The sequence below is a fragment of the Pseudonaja textilis genome, chromosome 1 (assembly GCF_049901715.1).
Source record: "Pseudonaja textilis isolate UNSWEBS1 chromosome 1, rPseTex1.2, whole genome shotgun sequence".
Lineage (NCBI taxonomy): Eukaryota > Metazoa > Chordata > Lepidosauria > Squamata > Elapidae > Pseudonaja > Pseudonaja textilis.
This window is the reverse complement of record NC_141990.1, coordinates 82,417,114-82,436,468: the sequence shown is the minus strand read 5'-3', so window position 1 is coordinate 82,436,468 and position 19,355 is coordinate 82,417,114. Positions and strand designations below refer to the sequence as shown.

General features: G+C 36.2%; 1 protein-coding gene across 1 annotated transcript in view; it reads left to right on the top strand.

Annotated features, from left to right (window-relative positions):
* The window catches only part of UST (uronyl 2-sulfotransferase), a 110,909-nt gene that overhangs the window by 26,366 nt on the left and 65,188 nt on the right, over positions 1 to 19,355 (top strand). The window contains exon 2 of the mRNA XM_026705406.2: positions 12,976 to 13,019. Within this exon, the coding sequence (XP_026561191.1) occupies positions 12,976 to 13,019 (44 nt within the window). The remainder of the gene's footprint in view (positions 1 to 12,975; positions 13,020 to 19,355) is intronic.

Genomic DNA, 19,355 nt, shown 5'->3' with positions numbered 1-19,355 from the left:
ATGCAAAGACTGAATTCCCTTTGGAAGTCCACGATGCCTGAAATATTTGGGTGAAAAAGAGGATGTCCAAAAGCAAGGTGGATGGATTTGATTAGAGCAACAATGAATACATTATTGAGAGACTCATAAGGCTGAATTGGAGACAAGTGATTCTGGAGATAATCTATCCATATGATTGCTAAGAGACGAGGTTGACCCAATGACACTTAATTGGCATTTTCCTGCTACCCATCCACTTAGAGAATGAAATAACTTGGCCAGGATCCTGCAAAAACGTATGGAACTTTTACAGCCTAGATAATTTCCTTTTAAGCTGGGCATAATACAACATGGATGAAAAAAAAAACACAATTCTGTAGCAGAACCTCACAGTCCTAGCAGCTTTGAGACACAGGACCAGAGAACAATAGCCTTGCTTCCTTTTTAGGAGATGAGAACAGAAACGGGTTAAAAAAATTTTTTTAAAGAAAAATGGTTTTTTTAAGCTTAGATAGCCTAACGCCCAAATAATTATAATGGAATAAATCATTTAGTACTCCTAAAAACACAAACAAGCTCTGCAACATTAATCTGTCATAGAACATCGTGGGAAGACTGTGATCAGGACCTGGGCTCAAATAGCTGGAATGTCATGAAATATACAAAATCTGAATTAGCACAAAAGCCAACAAATTTCTGACACAAAAGGAGGAAGAAGAAGAACAAGTCCTTGAGACAAATTTATTTGTTATGCTCGTATCTTGCTGCAGTCAGTTCAGAGTCCAGCTGTTTCTAGTTTTTTCTCATGCTTACATCTTCCTAGAAGTCTGGCTTCCTCTTTTTTTCCAGGTCTTCTTTCCTTTTTTTTCCCTCTCAGATGAACCACTTCCTTTCACACCTCTCAGATACCGTTCTCCTCTTGTCACAAGAAAAAAGGTTTTTTTGCTAGCAAGGGAGAAATCTGTTGGGCAAGACTGGGCATGGATATTGATTATCTGGTTTGATATGGGGAAGGGGAAAGCATCATAAGAAAACATTCAACATTTGTCATATCTTTTCGTATTCCAGCCTTTTTATGGCAGTATTTAGAAACTGGATTGTTATCACTACCTTACTCAAAATATTCCAAAAGACGGTTGTAGCTGTGAAAAAATGCTAGACAACAATCACAATTCACTGAGGGTCAGAAAGCCATAGCTTTGCTTTCAAAAACATTTGTTGTCCCTTGACATTTTATTTATTTTTGCAGAACACAGATAGAATGCTCTACAGGCAGTTTTCATTAAAACGTTAGTATTTATGATGGTTGCAGTGTCTTAGGGTTATAACCTTCTTACAAGCAAAGTCAATAAAGCCAGATTCACTTAACAACCATGTTACTAACTTGAGAAATGCAGTGATTCCCTTAACAACTGTGGCAAGAAGGGTCATAAAATGGGGTAAAACTCATTTAAGTGTCTAGCTTAGCAGTGAAAATGTTGGGCTTATATAATGTACAAAACAGAAAGAAGCAAAATTTGTGTTGCTAAAGATAACAAAGCATTGACAAAATAAACTATTATCAATTTTATTATATCATTGTATATTACCAGTCATATATTTTTTCCCCAATTTGTTGGCAGTTGAAAGAATCCATAGTAATAAACAGTGTGAGTACAATAAATCTTTAGGGAATGTTTATTTTTTACTCAGCGGTTTAAGCCCAAACCTTAAATATTAAGTAATTTTTACATTGTAATAAATAGATTCACTGTAGTTCGTGGAATAATGATATGTGCTGGGAAAATCTGTGAAACCTATTGTTGCATAGTTGCATAGTCTTGGGAGCTCAAGAGAATGTCATAGGGATTTCTCTGTATTTTATTCTCATAGGAAGAGCTTTATGTGTTTAGGAAAGGGCCAATTGAAAGTGCTCCATGATGAAATTGAGATGTGAACCTTTGTAAATCAAACACCTAATTGCACTATACTGGCACCCAGAGATGAAAGCTAACACCAGGGAAGAAGTCTAATGGCCACTTGTATGTTTTCCTGTCTGCATTTTATTTCCTCATAGATAAAATATAGAAATATGAGGATGCAACAAAATGGACTGAGGCACCAGCGGAATGAAGAACTTGAGATGACATGTTAGATATCATATATTCATAATGAAAGAGTGGACTGAAACATTTTCTCTGTTTGTAACAGACACTGTAATAAGTTTCCACCTTTTGGTTCCCTCAGTTTTTAATTCTTAAACCTTTTTGTAGGTACTCAATTTTTTTCTACAAAATGAGACATATAAATAATTTCTATAATGCCCACATTTTTGGTGCACCATGATAGTGAAAACTTGAGCTTGAGTTCGTATGGTAGAAATGTCTAAACCAGAGGTCCCCAAACATTACAGTTCGTTAATCCCTGTATATTTCTGTATATTGGAAAATCATTTGTCTTCAAAAGACAGAGTCAGTTACATAGTTTATGTATATAGTGAAAGAGAGCTAGAAGTTTCCTGATGTAGACTGCAGTAATGAATACTTCTGTGGTTTGACAAACTAAACAAAAACAGGAAAAGCAGAAAGAAATAGCCTGTTAAGTAATTATTGTTTGTTTCTGAACTGTCCAGGCTGGTCTGAGCATTTCTAAATTCCCAAAATAACATTGGGAATCACATTTCAGTGGATGTGAATGTCATAAGACCTGTTCAATCTCTTTGTGCAAATTCATTCTCCAAATCTCTATCCAAAATATAAAAGAAAGCAGGTATGGATGGTGTTGTTCTGTGTTTTCAAGTAAGAGACCTTGAGATACACACACACACACACCATGTTTTAACTAACTTTTTATCAATATGTATATATTGTACATACTGTCTTCAATTTAGGCATATGTCTGTTATTTTACAGTACCATAATACAAATAACTACCTTTTACTTATCAAACAACTGTGATTGGCAAATTTGTGAGATGGTAAGTTTTGCATAAATCAAACTGTTATCTGCTTCCCAGTTTTATGGTGTAAATGCAGGCAATTCACTTGACTGTGAATGTAACTAAATTTTGAAAGACTTCCTTCATGACAGAAATCAACACATTCTGTTACCTCAACTCAAGAATGAATTTTGGAAGGAGAGCTCCTGCTTATCAGAATCACTGTAGTTTTTATTAGTGTGAACTACTACTCTTTATACAGACAACTGTCCATGCGTAGGGTATTCAGAATTCCCATTTGTGTAATAAGTACATTACAGGCTTTTACAGAAGTTGATGACTTGATAGTAAGGATTGATTTTTTTTTCCTCCTACTGGTTCTTTCTTTTGCATTCCAGATAAATCCTAAATGTAGCAAACAAAAACCCATTCCATGGTCCTGCAGATGTCCATGAGACTGTATTAACCATTTATTTTATGCTGTGCAGGCATGTACAGAAGTCACTGCCAAGACATCTTATGGGTCTTTAGAGACTGAGCTTTTGTAAATGCTAATGAGTTATCAATTTAGTTTCTCTTCAGAAACATGTGTTTTCTATAGAAGTTCAGTCACATGTTAGAGTTCTAAGCAAATATACTTAGTATTTCTTAAACATGATTTGGCAGTTTGAATTGTTTGGAGAAATGTGCAAGAAACGAGGAACTGCAGTAATTTTCTTCTCAAATGATTAGCATGCTTTTGTATTACTAGTACTTTTTCAACCTAGCAGAAAGACATATTAATCAGAGGTGGTATTTAGCAGGTTCTGACCAGTTCTGGAGAACCGGCAGCAGAAATTTTGAGTAGTTCAGAGCACCAGCAAATACCACCTCTGACTGGAGATTTTACAGTATCCTTCCCCTGCTACTCCCACCAAGCCATGCCCACAGAACTGGTAGTGAAAAAAATTGAATTCCATCACTGATACTAATGAATTGTATTTGAGTAGTTCTCTCATGGGAGCCATTTTTTTGTAGTGGTTAAAGTGCTGCGTACGAAATTGAGAGTCCATGAGTTCTAGTCCTCCCTTTGGCATGAAAGTTGGCTGCATGACTTTGATCTACTCACTCTCTCAGCCCTAAAGTTTTTGTTGCTGGAAAATAGGTGGGATAATTAGGTATGTACATCATCCTGAACCAGACAAAAGATAAAAATAAGATGTTTAAATATTACTGGGTTTAAAAACATTTCACCTTTTCATTATAAGTTTGTCTCTCCCATGATTGGGGATTTCAGGTACTAAAAGACAAAGAATTGATTATAACAATGCCATGGACATATTTGAGGTTTCTGGGAGTTCATAGATTTGGGAGTGTACAGATTGGGTGCACTAAGCCAAAAGCAAAACAAATCATGCCTCATATTAAGATTTAATATAAACTCAGTTTATGACAATTCTCCAGGAATCAAATTTAGTAAATTCATTCTTTAAAATACACCAGTCTTTTCTCAGGCTACAATCCAGACTGGATTTTTGTCTCTACTCAGATCTTATAGAGTAGGTATAATAGGCATTTTTGCATGTCTTTGAATATGATTCAATGCAGGACAATGACTGAGCTTCAACTGTGTGATGTTAATATGTAAAGTAAAGTTTACTTTTACAGTATTATGTATTATGTAAAATTTAGTTCCTGAGCCTGTAAATTATGTAAAATAATACTGTATTCAACATCTGCTTATTACAATGTAAGGTTGCTGTTCCTAAAAGTGAAGAAACATGTGTGAATTAATATCCTCTTATTGTTGCAATCCTGAAAGTGTATCTGTAGTATAAAAAAATATGCTTTTCTTGGTCTTTAAGACACGGTATTTTATAAAGAAAGGAGCTGCAGAACTTTCCCATGGTAGCAACTAATGATGTAAACTTATTTTGCTTAAAAGAATAGGAGATAGATATCTAGTAAAAATCTGTAGCAAAAGACTTCAGTATTCGGAAACTGTCAAATAAGTGAACTGAATTGTCCAGAATGTGTTAATTTAGTTGCCTGCCAAGGTTTTGAAAGGATCGACTAAAATACAGTGGCCTCTGCACCCTTTGTGTATTGTGATGCCTTTGTCAGCAGGTTAATTTCTTTTTGGCTTGCAGCACATTTCACATACTTGGAATTGAACTGGAACCAAACAATTTCCTTTGTGATTCTGAGCACATCCCATGCTTTTCACAGCTATGTAAAAACAACTGAAATCATCTCTCTAGAGATGACTATTACTTTTTGAGATTTCGTCCTCTCCTTTCTTCTCCTCTTTTCTTTGCTCTTCTCCTTTTTGGCACTGCAAAAATATTTTCATAAGGTAGCATTGATGCCTCCAAAGCTGACTGCCTTATAGCTGGGGTGAAAGAGCTGTTGCAGGAAAATCTATATTTAGGTTTGTTTCCTTTATAAAAGATAACGCCATAAAGTTGTAATTTTGTGAATACATTTCTAAGGGAAAGCATACTTTGGATTACAAACCAAGTAAGAAAAAAGAGTTTGCTACACCCATTTTAAAATTTGGCTTCTCCAACTGAAAAATATTTTTATACTTGAAGTACTTGAATGCCTGCTCTCTCTTCAGACTATATTAGTTCATGGGAGGACACACCCATAATGAATAAATCAGTGCTTTTATAAAGAGAAATCCAAATGAATATATATCAATACTCTTCATTTTTTATTGTTTTCCTAATGTTGTGTACCTCAGAATTGAGGAATGAAAGTAGAAATCTTCCAGCAAACTCACACAGCGTATAAATGATGCCTCTACATTGAATGAAACTCATTTAATATTATTGTTGAAATCAAATAGACAAGTGCCAATGTGAAGAAAAGCAAATAGAACTTTTGGTATCAGATCTGTAACAATCAGATGATTAATAGATTTCAAATGGATGGAAGCAACATTTGGTGCTTAATAGCACATTAAAATATATTACAGAATTGAAAAACTTTACAGCAAAATATATTGAAATTAAAATTTATTTCAGAATTTAGATTATTATATCTAAATTTATTTATTTTATTATTAAACACATAGCAGTAAAAATGAAGAAAGAGAAGCTTTCCCTTTAGTGAGATTAAGGATTCATTCTTTTGTTTCAAGTTAATGATGAATACTGGTTAATTTCCCCCCCAAATATAAAGTGAATAAATGGTCTGAAATATGTTTCCAAGGAACTCCAATCTTGTTAGTCATATTATTTGGCAAAAGAGGGATAGTTTCCTAGTGAAATCTTATTAACAGTACAGAGTGAGTTAACTATAGGGTGAAAAAGTAGACTATCCCAAATAAAGTATTTCTTGAGCAAATCCCAAATAAACAATGTCTCATAAACAATTCATATGTTATACTATATTTTATTTAGGAAAGATCCTAAATCTTATGTAAAATGTTGGTGTATTAATCTTCTAAAATCGCATCACTGTTTTTTACTAAGCAATCATATTGTTAACTAAACATCAACATAGGTGGACATCTGTTTGGTAAGACTTAAATTGTATTTTTAAACACAGCTTCTATTATTGTGAACTGTAGAAAATTTAGAACTGAATTCAATGGCATCACAAACATTTGGCAAACAGAGAGTATAAAAACACATTTTAGAGATGTCTTTGATGTGAAGCTTGTTTAATTCATTTATATATACGCTAACATTTAGGGTGCCAAAATCAGGAATCTGTAAGAAATCAAAATGAAAATTGTAAGTTATGAGTTTCGATAAATATGCTAAGAACTATGTGGGGCTGAAAGTAAAGTAGGAAATCAAGGAATTCTGTAGTAAAATTATTATGCTCTTGTCTATTGCAACTTATGCTTTTTCTCATTTCAAGAGTAAATTGCATTGTTATATCTGACGACTTTTTAATTTTGTTGCTACTTAACTATTTTCTCACATTTTAAATGGAAATAATATTTTTAGCTGAACAACATTTCTCCAACTAAATGGGGTATAGGGTTTTTGCATATTTTGATTCAACTGCTAATTCAGAAACAAATCTTCATTGGAAGTTGGATGTATAATCCTGATATAGCAGGAGTCTGCGCATAAAAACACTTATGTATGAGGAATCATTTTTTGCTTTTGTTTATTTTCTTAGCAATTAAGATTTTGAGAAATTCAAAGAAAGCAAGAAGTATTACTTTTTTCTCATGCAGAAAACAATACTGAAGCATGGAGTATTAGAAGATAATGTACAGTGCATTCAAAAATGAATTTCAACAACTGAACAACTTCAGCCCTCCTTCACATTTGTCAGCTTTGTTATGCTTCAGCCTGACTCTACAGTTGTTGAACTTCACTTTTAAAAATCATTAATCTATACTCAGTTCCCTATAATGGCAAAGTAAAAGCAGAATTTTACAAATGTCTGTAAAAATTCTAAAAAGAAAACCCTGAAATATCACATTGGCATAAGCATTCAGACCCTTCACTCAAAACTTTGTTGAAGCATCTTGGGCAGCAATTATAGCCTTGAGGTTTTCTGGGTATGACATGACAAGCTTTACACACCTGGATTGGGGGATTTTCTGCCATTCTGCAAATCCTCTCAAGCTCAGTCAGGTTCGGTGGTGACTGTTGGTTTAAAGCCATTTTTAGGTTGCTCCAGAGATGTTCAATAGAGGGCTCTGGCTGGGCCACTCTAGGACATTCACAGGGTTGTCCCTAAACCACTCCTGTGTTGTCTTAGCTGTGTGCTTAGGATCATTGTCATGTTGGAAAGTGAACCTTTGGCCCACTCTGGGGTCCTGAGTGCTGTGGAACAGGTTTTCATTGAGGATATCCCTGTACTTTCCTTCATTCAGCTTTCCCTCATCCCTGACCAGTCTCCCAGTATCTACTGATGCAAAACAACCCCACAGCATGATGCTGCCTCCATCACCATGCTGCACTGTTGGGATGGGATTTATTTCAAGGGATTTATTCTGCAATCTTTATCTGAATCTATAGGACACTGCTCAAAAAGCAAGTATATCCAGTTTACATTATCTTTAAAGTCTGAATATAGTAATAGATAGTTACATTAGTACATGATTCACATAACCAATAACGCATTTCTTTAAGCTGAAGGAAGATTTTTTTAAAAATCTAACATGAAATAAAGAATACTTGTCACAAAATAAAAAAAAAATGCTAGGAACATTCTTGTTAAATCAATAGCTTTCTGTTGAATGTCTTAATTACAGAGAGGATTCTTCAGACAGACTTCTCATTGTTAAGAAAAACTGGTGTGTACTAACAGCTGGATATTAGGGTAAATTAGGCACTTGCTAGTGATGGAAAGAGGACTGATTAACATAAATTTAGCCTGGCTATTAAAAGTTCTTTTGTTCATTAATCTGGTCATTTAGAGCCATAAATAAAAAACTATATTCCTTTTCAAAACGTATTTAGAGTATTATATAACATATATATACCAAAACCAAAATAGTACTCATATTGCATTCTTCAGTTTTTAATGTCTTCATAATTACTATAACTGAAAGGAATCATTCCCTTGTTATAAAACTGGTGTTAGAGATCTCTGAATCATTTAAATTTAGTCTCAGAAATTGATATGGGGCTATATATTTAGAATGAATGCTTGATCTACTTGGTACAGATTCTATTACATTTGCTCTTTCTTATGGATGAAATAGGGAAGACATTGTGGCTAACAAAGACTCTAAAGAATAAGAAAAATTCTACAAGACTGTTCTCTGACTAAATTATATTACCCATTGTTCTTTGATGGCCATGGACCATGGGGTTAATATATAATCTCAGTGATCCTAGATAGTTTTCTGTGATGTCTAAACATTGCATAAGATTTAGGTTATATAATAGAAAATTTCATTATACCAATAGAAGAGAATATAGGTCGCTCAGGGCTGAACTGTGGAGTTCTTGGTGCTCTCTGAGCTTGGTTATTTGTTTACATATACTGTATTTCATTACCTTTCATTACAACTACGTAGGTAACAATTATCAGTAATAGCAGTGTAGTGTTTGCTCTGTGTTATATCCAGTAGATTGCCCAGCCTGTGTTAGTGGGGTGTGGTTTTCTCCTTGGAAGTTCTGTGATTGAACTATTGTTTTTTACTTGATTGTTTGTCTGACGTTAACCCCTGCTTATCTAGGTGTTGATTACTGAAGATGATGTGTTCTGGTCTTTTTTGTTTCCTTAACTTTTTTATTGTCTCTTTTAACTATGGTTTATCTCTATGTGACTATTGTCTTCTGATTGCCATTTGGTGTTCATGGATGTGTTCTGTTTGTCTGTCTGTCTGTCCTACATAGAGACTGTTACAACCTTTACACTTTTTTTGCTTCTTGAGCTATCGGGTATTTCATTTTACTTGTTTTAAAAGAGTCTTAGTTTGGTTTGTGTGCTATGGTGATACCACATGGTTGTAATAGTCTGATTTTCCTGGTTTTCCCTGTTTTGATGTGTAGTAATGTTGTCATTTTCATAGCTTGTGTTGCTTGTACTATAGTGGGTTGAGTGGTCAGGTATTTTTCATAAAGTTGCATGGGTGTCCATTTTATTGGAATTTGTTGTAGAGATGTTCTGTTCTACCAAGGACTCCACAACTTTATTATAGCATGAACAATCCATAATGGAATACATCACAGTTAAGAAATCCTTATCACTAGAAGCATTTTGAATGCATTCATTGCAGTAGGTTATTTCTGTAATAATCATATTAATAAACACTTTTTCTTTCAGACCTCAAATGGTACATGGAAGATTTCCTCACTTTATTTTCACATTTTCTCCCATGAGCTGTTCAGAGTATCCAGTAGGGGGAGGTGCTTCAGTCTCTGCATGTCTAGGCTGGGCTTAATTTGTGGAATGCTCCTCCTCCTCCAGGGGACTCCACAGTCTATCCATATCAACACCATGGAGAATCCCGCCAGACAGGGTCTTGCTAACCCAGGGACCCCTTCAACATCCGGACCCTCAATGGTTGAACCTGACCGTCTGGAGGTTGAGCGGAGTCGTCTGAAGAGTGAAAAGTTTTCCAACAGAGTTATCGTCACCATCCAAGCCGTCAGACACCCCTCAACAACTCGCATTTACAATGCCACATGGTCCAGTTTCTGCAACTGGTGTACCAAGTCTCAAATTGATCCCATCTCTCCATCTGTGGCTCAAATGCTAGAGTTCTTGTAAGAGGGACTTGACAAGGGATTATCACCTAATACGTTGAAAAGACAGGTGGCAGCCTTGGCGTCAGTTTTCACTTGTGAAGGTCTACTATCTCTTTCCCATCATCCACGCATATGGAGTTTCCTTCAAGGAGCCACAAATTTACGCCCTCCAGCGGTACACCGTTATCCCACCTGGGACCTTAACAAGGTCCTCGTTGCACTCTCTAAGGGCCCTTTTGAACCCTTGAAATCGTCAAGTCTCCAATTTCTGACGTATAGTTTTCCTTGTAGCGATCACTTCTGCTCGTCGTATTTCGGAACTTGCAGCTTTGTCTATCAGACAAGATCTTTGTGTTTTCCATTCTGACTGGGTGGTGCTTCATCCTGATCCTACATTTATTCCCAAAATTAACTTGGTTTTTCATAGGGCACAAGAGCTGATACTTCCTAATTTTTGTCCCAGACCATCCCAAGGGTTGGAACTACAATGGCATAGGCTTGATGTGAGGTGAGCATTGCGAATATATATTAACCACACAGCAACTTACAGAAAAACGGAAGCCTTATTTGTGTCGTTTCAGTCCAACACTCAGGGATGCAAGGTCTCATCTTCTACAATAGGCTGTTGGCTACAAGTTGTGATAGCGAAAACATATCAGACTCAATCACTGCAGGTGCCCAGGGGCATAACAGCTCATTCAACAAGGAGCGCTGCCACATTGGGCACCAATAACGGAAATTTGTCGAACCGCAACCTGGGCCTCTCCATTGCCATTCATTAGGCATTATAAAATAGATGTGTTTGCATCTGCTGAAGCCTCCTTTGGCAGAAGAGTTCTGCAACGGGTCCACAGGGACCAGGAGGGGTTTCCAGGCCAGATGGAGTCCCTCCCGTAGGACAGGCCAAGCTTTGGTATGTCCCACTACTGGATGCTCCGAACAGCTCATCGGAGAAAGGGCACTGGTACTTACCTGACACGCCTGTTCTCTTTGAGCTGTGAAGAGCATCCAGCCCCACCCTTTTTCCATCTGATGGGGTCCTGTTTCAGCCAATGAATTTGTTAGGGCATTGAGGACGAGGGCGTTTATTTCTCTCGTCTTTGCCAAAACTGGGGAACGCTGGGGCGGAGTCCTGTGGAGGAGGAGGAGCGTTCCACAAATTAAGCCCAGCCTAAACATGCAGAGACTGAAGCACCTCCCACTACTGGATGCTCTTCACAGCTCAAAGAGAATGGGTATGTCAGGTAAGTACCAACGCCCTTTCTATTCAAAACACATCTAATTATAAGGATTTCTTAATTGTGATGTATTACATTATGATTGCCTTCTAAGGCTGTTGTGCTGGATGGTGCATGTATGTGTGTGTGTGATTGAGAATGTTATTTGAGTTACAATGATAAAAAATGACCCTATTTAAAATATTGTGATCATTCCTGCCTGCTTTGATTTATATATTTGTAAAAACAGAATTTATAATAGCATTAACAGTTATATTATAAACAACATCTAAATTATACAACAGTTTCTATTATTTACAAACTTTAATGTATATATAACTTTGTGTTATATACACATTAAACAAACTCTTTAAATTCAATCCATTTAGCCTACCTGCAGTTTTGGAATATTGGGATCCAAGGGTTTGGATTTTTCCTCTCTCTGAGAAAAGTTATTGACTTGCCTAAATAATTGAAATTCTAAAAATATTAGTCACAATATGGAACAGAATAAAGTGCTGTGCAATATGGAACAGAATAAAGTGCTATTACTTTCAAATCATTACTCTGAAAAAAGTAATGGTCTATGAAAAAATGGAAATGTAAAAACCATGTAGAATGAATTAAATAGCAATGATTTAATCAACTGAAAAGCTTTTAAAATGACATTGCAGTATAGAGCACAGTCTTAACTATCAAAATCTTTCCTATCCTAATGCTTGAAATAAAATATTCACTGGAAATATGAAAATGCAAATAAAAAGCAGGAGAGCTATTCTGAATTTTTCTTAGACAGTTTTCTTTAGCACAAAATTGACCATTTTGACCATATCAAAAATGTTCCAATAATGTTTGAATCTCACTGGAGGAGTTCTGAACTTCTGGAGATCAGAATGCTTCAGGTAAAATTGGACTGGCCCATCCTGATCTCAAAACAAGACACAAGCTCAGAACATTTTAAAGTTGAAATATGCCCGCTCTCTCCTAGGAACTTGCATAAAAAAGAGAGCATTTTCCAACCACCAGTGGACTTTTAAGCAGACTAAAGATTTGATTACAACTTGCCAATCTTAGGCCTATGAAAACAATTCAAAAGAGTGTTTCATTAGTGTGGAGCAAAGAAACTTTCCTTCAAGTGTTAAAGTCGCGATGGTTTTCCCCATCTGTCTGCACTTTTGTGTGTACAGGGATTCCAAGTCAAATTGTTCTCGTAGGAATGATCTTGATGATTGTCCATGCCTGCACAGAAAACCATGAAAAGCCTTTGAATCAGCCATAACTGTTTTCTAAAGGACATGGTTACTTTAATAGCAATAGCGCTTAGACTTATATACCGCTTCACAGTGCTTTACAGCCTTCTCTAAGCAGTTTACAGTGTCAATCTATTGCCTCCAAAACAATCTTCATTTTACTGACCTCGGAAGGATGGAAGGCTGAGTCCACCTTGAGCCGGTTAGGATCGAACTCCTGGCAGTGAGCTGAATTAGCCTGCAATACTGCATTCCAACCACTGTGCCACTATGGCTCATTAATGCTTGAAAAAGAGTTAGACTTCCTTCTAATTCTTTCATAATTAATACTTTTTTAAAAAGTATGATGGGCGGTATAGAAATTTGATGTAAATAAATACATAAATATTTGCAGTTTTTTTTTAAAAAAATTACATTAAGGTCTTTAATGCTCTGTTTCTTTTTTTTCTTTGTTTCTAGGAAATTCCACTTACTTAGATGATCACGGGCCAGCTCCTTGTAAGGTGAGATGCTTTGTACATTATGTTACATTCAATCAGATTCTGTTCTGCTGTTCCATTTTTCTGCCACTGCAGCTTATAAATGATAAATTATGCTAAGTAATGGCATTATTTCTTTCCCATCAGAAAGGCATAGCACAAACAATTGTTCTAGCAAAGTACCTGCATGTAAAATTGGAGTTGGGAGTTTTTACACTAACAAAGATATCTGAAAACTTACAAACAATTGTGAAAATTGGCTTTGGAGTTGCCATAATCCTTTCCTGTTCTATCTTTATTTTACAGAATATATCAAGAAGAGGGGTGTGTGTGTGTGTGTGTGTGTGTGTGGAAGGATAGAGATTTCCCATAAGAGAAGGGAAGTTAAGAATTAAGCTTAATTACTTTCCCCACCTTTGGTATCTCCTTTCAAAATTAGCTGAACTAGTTGGTATTTATGATTTCTTTAAGGTGGATAGACAAAATGTTTGCATTTTTCTTTACTTTTAATAGTTTTTGATTTGAGCTCTGCCCTTTCTTGTTTGTTGGCTCTCCTGATTGATGCTGATTGCAATTTTAGTCCATCTGAATCACATTATATTAATTCTATATTATTCTATGTTATTTAATTCTATTATTTTTTTATTTTGCTTTATGATACTGGAGATCTTTATTAAGACAGAATGCAATATAAAAATATGTGCATGATGTTACTTTCATAAAATGTTCAGCAGTAATCAACAAGTTTAAAAATAGTTTGCAGTTAAATCAATTGTGCTTTATGCCAGCCTTAGTAAGCATTACTATTTCTGTTTTATTTTTGAAGGGTTGATATGTACACTGAGAAACATTTTGAATAAATGTATTATTTGTCTGTCTTAACATACTTGTTAATTCAAAAAGAGAACATTTATTTTCTTCTTATTAACTGCTGTGACATCATTGCAATAAAAACAGGACAAATTTGGCTTCTCAATCTTAACTAACACAATTATTCATTTCTGCTCTAGTGCTCAGAGTTTGTGCCAATAGAAGAAGTATCATAAATAAAAGAACAATCATTAAAAATCTTACATGTGTTCTAAATAGTAATAATAACATATTGCCATAATATATTTCCAATATTGGTCTCACTTTATACTCTTTTTCTCAGTTTGTAACAATGTAAGAATCAAGTGAAAACTCTATTTGGACTATCTCAATTCTAGATAACTACACAGATCAACAGAAAGAAAATAAAGCGCAATTCATAAAATAAAATAGAAGGGTGTGTGTGTGTGTGTGTGTGTGTGTGTGTGTAAATTCTTATCAAAGCAAACATAATAAAGGAAGATGGATCTTAGTTTTCTTGCCACTAATAAAAAATTAGTTAGGGATTTTGGAGTCTGGTAGAAACCAAGAAATGTGTACCTTTCTGATTTCAGAATATTTTATTTTGTGCTAAAACCTGGTTATTCAAAACAACCAGTTTGACCATTAACCTGTAAATTTTGGCATTTTTAAAATTTTGGAGACCCATATACTGAATGTCATAACAAGAATGTTTTAACAAATGAAGAACAAATTAATTCAGTTCAAGAAATATTGCTTCTAGAAGCTGAGTAAACTATACAGAATTTTTAATTTCCTGGCTTGATGAGAAAAGATCAATTTTCTTTAATTGGTTTTACCTTGCTCATTTTTCTATTTAATTATAACTTATATTAGAGTCCTGATCTTATATTTAGTTATATTTTATTTTATGAATCATTGTCTTTTATTTTCTCTCTGCTGATTTCATAGGTTTTGATTATATGTCTATGTGGTATGAAATGTGTGTGTGTATGTGTGTGTGTGTGTGTGTATAGGTCTAGGTGTGTTTGGGTCTTTTCCTGTGTAAGATTAAGTGTATCTTGGCGACATTTCAGCAAGATCCCACTCGCCATCCTCAGGCTGGTGCTTGCGGCTTCGTGCCAGTGCAAGCAGTGTGTGATCGGAGCTGCCGTCTCTCTATAAATACTGGTGGTGGGGGCTGGTGTGCTGGGCTGGTTGGCTGCGCTGCTGCCCCTTGATTGGTTGATGGAGTTGATGTTGGTATAATGGGCTGTGTGATGGCCTTGTGAGTTTTGTTGTGGAGATATCCTGGATCTTGTGCTGTAATCTCCTGGGTTGTTTGTTTTGTAGTGATCTTTTTTCCATTAGCCTCTCATGTTTTAACGACTTGGGTAATGGGTTGTGTGATGGGCTTGCGAATTCTTTTGTTCTGGTATCCTGGGTCCTGCGTTGTAACTCCTGGGTCATTTATGTTTTGATCTCTTTTCCATTAGCCTCCTGTGTAGTAACAGCTTGGGTAATGGGTTGTGTGATGACCTTGTGAGATTTATTGCTGTGGTATCCTTGGTCTTGTGCTGTGATATCCTGGGTCATTTGCAGTTAGTTTTGCTAGAGGAATGCAACTAGAAAGTGTTATGAATATTTAGTCTTCTTGGTAATTGAATATTTGAGGATAGTAATTTTCAACGGTATTTTTCTATTCTTATAAAATTGCCAGCTGTCATGCCCCTGTTGGAATCTGATTTAGAGGAGGAGGCTGAACAGCTGACAGGGAGTGGGAGTATGGCTCCATTGGCTGTGGAAGAAACTGAGGAAGGGCAAAGTCATGCTGGGCAGAGCAGGGGAGAGGTAGAGCAAGGGAGAAGGAATTCAGAGGAAGACCCAGGTCCACCCCATCTTCATCCTAGGGCACGCAGGGAAGGGAGCAATGTGAGTTGCATGGCTTATGGGGGAAAAAAGGGCCCTGATTCCCTTCATTAGCTGCAGCTGGGAATACAGTGTTTAAAAAGCGAAGCTGCGCACAGCAAGCTGTTAGAACCAAATCGTGAATTCATCTGGTATCATCATGGCTTATCTGTGTTCCTGGCATCTTCCCAACTCTGTGAGTTTTGCCATGTTTTAAAGTCTGAAAGTCCTTCTGCCCTGTCAAGTTAATTACTGCAGCTTGGTTTGTTTGGATTTTTAATTACAGTCTGTACGTACCTTGTTTTGGACTGAATTTTCTCCAGTTAAAGGCTGTTCCTGGGAGAGTTTTTCTCCAGCCAAAGTAACCTGGACATTGGGGGCAAAGTTAGAGAGATAATAAACTCTTCTTGCTTATTTGACTGTGTTGCCTTTGTGCCATGCCCCGGGTCATCACACCAGCAGTATCTAATCTTTGAGCAACATTCAACTTAGCCTACAAAGTGTGCTGTGCCTGGATTATCTTTTCTACTGTTCCCATGAGCAGAGAGTATGAGAATTTGCTTGCATAATTGTTTCCTGTTATTGAATAAAGCTTTTAATATAAAAAAATAAATCTAATATTGGCTCCCTTTTTCAAACTATTTCATTTAGTTGGTCAGCCAAGGTTATGGTCATTTAAGGTTTGAAATTCAAAGTAATTTAAATGCTCAAATTTTAAATTAATTCACCTTTGAAACCTAAAAGTAAGTTGGGTTTTCCTTGCCAGCTAGCTCAAATGGCTCATGTCCTCTTCTTAATTACTGTTCATTTACCCACACTCTTGAATAAAAATAATCATTTATTTCTATGGAGATTTTCAGTCATCTATGCTTGTCCCAAAGGTGCTTTTTCAAGAAGCAACTGGATTTTTTGGTTTTTCTTTGAAGACATTTCGCTTCTCATCCAAGAAGCTTCTTCAGCTCTGAAGAAAGAAAATGTTCCTCTTCATTTGTAATAAAGCTGTTACAAAAATCACTGGCCTGAGATTTGGTTCTTGTTGAACCTTGTTGGCCCATAAATCTTAAACGTCTAATTATCATCAAAATCCCTTTGAGGCTCCCCAACTGAATCTCAGGCCAGTGATTTTGCAATAGCTATATTACAAATGAAGAGGAATATTTTTGTTTTACTTCAGAACTGAAGAAGCTTCTTGGACAATCATTTATTTCCTACAAATATAGTAGGTTTAAATATCTGTTCTATATACAGATACATATTTGTGTATTTTTATTTTAAAATGGGAGCCTTCCCTACCCTCGTAGTTCAATTGATTGGGGTGAGTTAGCCAGAAATATAAAAGTAGGCAAACTTGGGAGGAAATCTGCATCCTTGAGTACAAGGGAGTTTCATCTGATGAAGCATTTTGTTGCAATGGTAAAGTCTTTGGGGAAAGCTTAAAGAGGTCAATAAACATCTGTACAAGTTTAGAAGTAGGTGAAGAAGCCAAGACTGGACGGTTGTCAAGGCAGTGTGCTCAGTGCAGTGTAATTCTGGCTCTTAATAAGCTACTTGACCTCAAGTGGCTGGCTGAGAGAATTGAGAGACAGAAATTTTACAGGATGGAGAGACATAACCGTGGGGTCATTTGACCTAGTCTCATCTATGGTTTGCTTCAATATTTGCAACCATCACTTCACATTCAAAGCAGAAAAGCATAATACTTAATTTAGAATCTCAAGAAAATAACAGAGTTGGAAAGGACCTTCTAGGCCAACCTCTGCTCAAGCAAGAAACCTTATACCATTTCAGAAAAATGTTGTCCAATCTCTTCTTAAAAAACCTCCAGTGTTGGAGCATTCACAACTTCTGGAGGCAAGTTGTTCCACTGATTAATTGTTCAGATTTCTGTTTACTTCTAAGTTGGATCTTTCCTTGATTAGTTTCCATCGATTGCTTCTTGAACTGCCTTCAGGTTCAAGTAGCAATGGATGGAAACTTTGGGGAGTAGGTTGATCCCCTCTTCTCTGTGCTTATTTCAATGTTTTGGTTTCCCCCTCCCAGTATTTTAGCTTTTCCACATACTTTGTTGGACTACTGACCAAGGGGACATTAAAAAAGTACATTGGTGTAAGATAAAGTGATAAGAAAGTGGGTTCAAATAAACATTATTCTAGGGCCTTTCAGGTTTTACAAAAGCACCACAGCATTTCTGTGATAAATAGTTAAGATTAACCTATTTCACTGAATTTAAATGTAAGGATAAACAAGCAGCCCCATCAAGGAGCACTGAACCTAAGTGCAACTCTATGTTCTTGTTCCTGCTTGTCTATGGAGATTCTCAACTATACAGGTCATGTCCCAAAGGTGCTTTTTTTCAAAAGGCAACTGAACTTTCTTGTGTTTTTTCCTTTGAAAACATTTCACTGCAGGAATTTCTTCAGTTCAGAAATGAAGACGTTTCTTGGATGAGAAGTGAAATATTTTCAAAAAAAAAAACAACTAACAAAATCCAGTTGCCTTTTGAAAAAAGCACCTTTGGCGCTGTTCCAGCTTGAATATAATGTAAAGTATATTTAGCAATAAATACATTTAAATTTAATCTGTTTAATTTTGTTTACATTACTATAAAGTATATATTATTAATGGCAGTGGTGGAATTCAAAAATTTTTACTACCGGTTTTGTGGGCATGGCTTATTTGGTAGGTGTGGCTTGTGGTCATGTGACTGGGTGGGCATGGCTTGGTGGTCATGTGACTGGGTGGGCATGACCAACTCAATGTCACTCACATCAAGGGGTGCCTCACCTTGCCCCTCCCCTCCATTCCTTGTCACCCAGTCTCAACTTATCTATAGTTCTGTAAAAATGTTGTTCACCTTTTTTAACTTTATTATCTGCATACTATAGATGTACTTTCATGGACCACTGAAAGGAGGAAATGGCTCACATGCTTTGTCCAAGAGTGTGATATAGGCAACAGGCTTTTAAGGGGCTGCCACAAAGTAAGGTGGGGTGAATTTTCCAAAGCACCAAGAGGCAAACAAGAAGCAATGGATGGAAACTGAACAGAGAAAAGCAACCTAAAACTAAGGAGAAACTTCCTGACAGTGAGAACAATTCACCAGTGGAACTGCCTGTCTCCAGAAGTTCTGGGTGTTCAATCACTGGAAGTTTTTAAGAAAAGACTGGACAGCCATTTCTCTGAAATGGTATAGGGTTCACCCCAAGGTCCCTTCTAAGTATTATTCTGACACCTTTCCCAGGATTTCTACTCAGAGTTTGGCATCCTCAGTTTTCTTGCCTCAGCTGGGGGTTGGACTAGAAGACCTCCAAGGTCCCTTTCAACTCTTGTTAAACACATGTGTATTTTATGCTCTGGACTATTGACATTGAGTGCATGTAAACCCTGAAAAATATGTGGTAGCCCTGGGCAAAAGAAAGGCAGAAAAATCACTCTAGGTATAGGGACAGTGTAAAATATTAACACATGATAAATAATGGAACAATTAAAAATAATAGCAGAGTTTTATCTCTCTCTCTCTCCCTATTTTTTTCTTTCTTTCTCCCATCTTTCTTTTCCTTTCTTTCTTTCTTTCTTTTTTTCTTTCTTGCTTTCTTGCTTTCTTGCTTTCTTTTTTCTTTCTCTCTCATACACACACATACA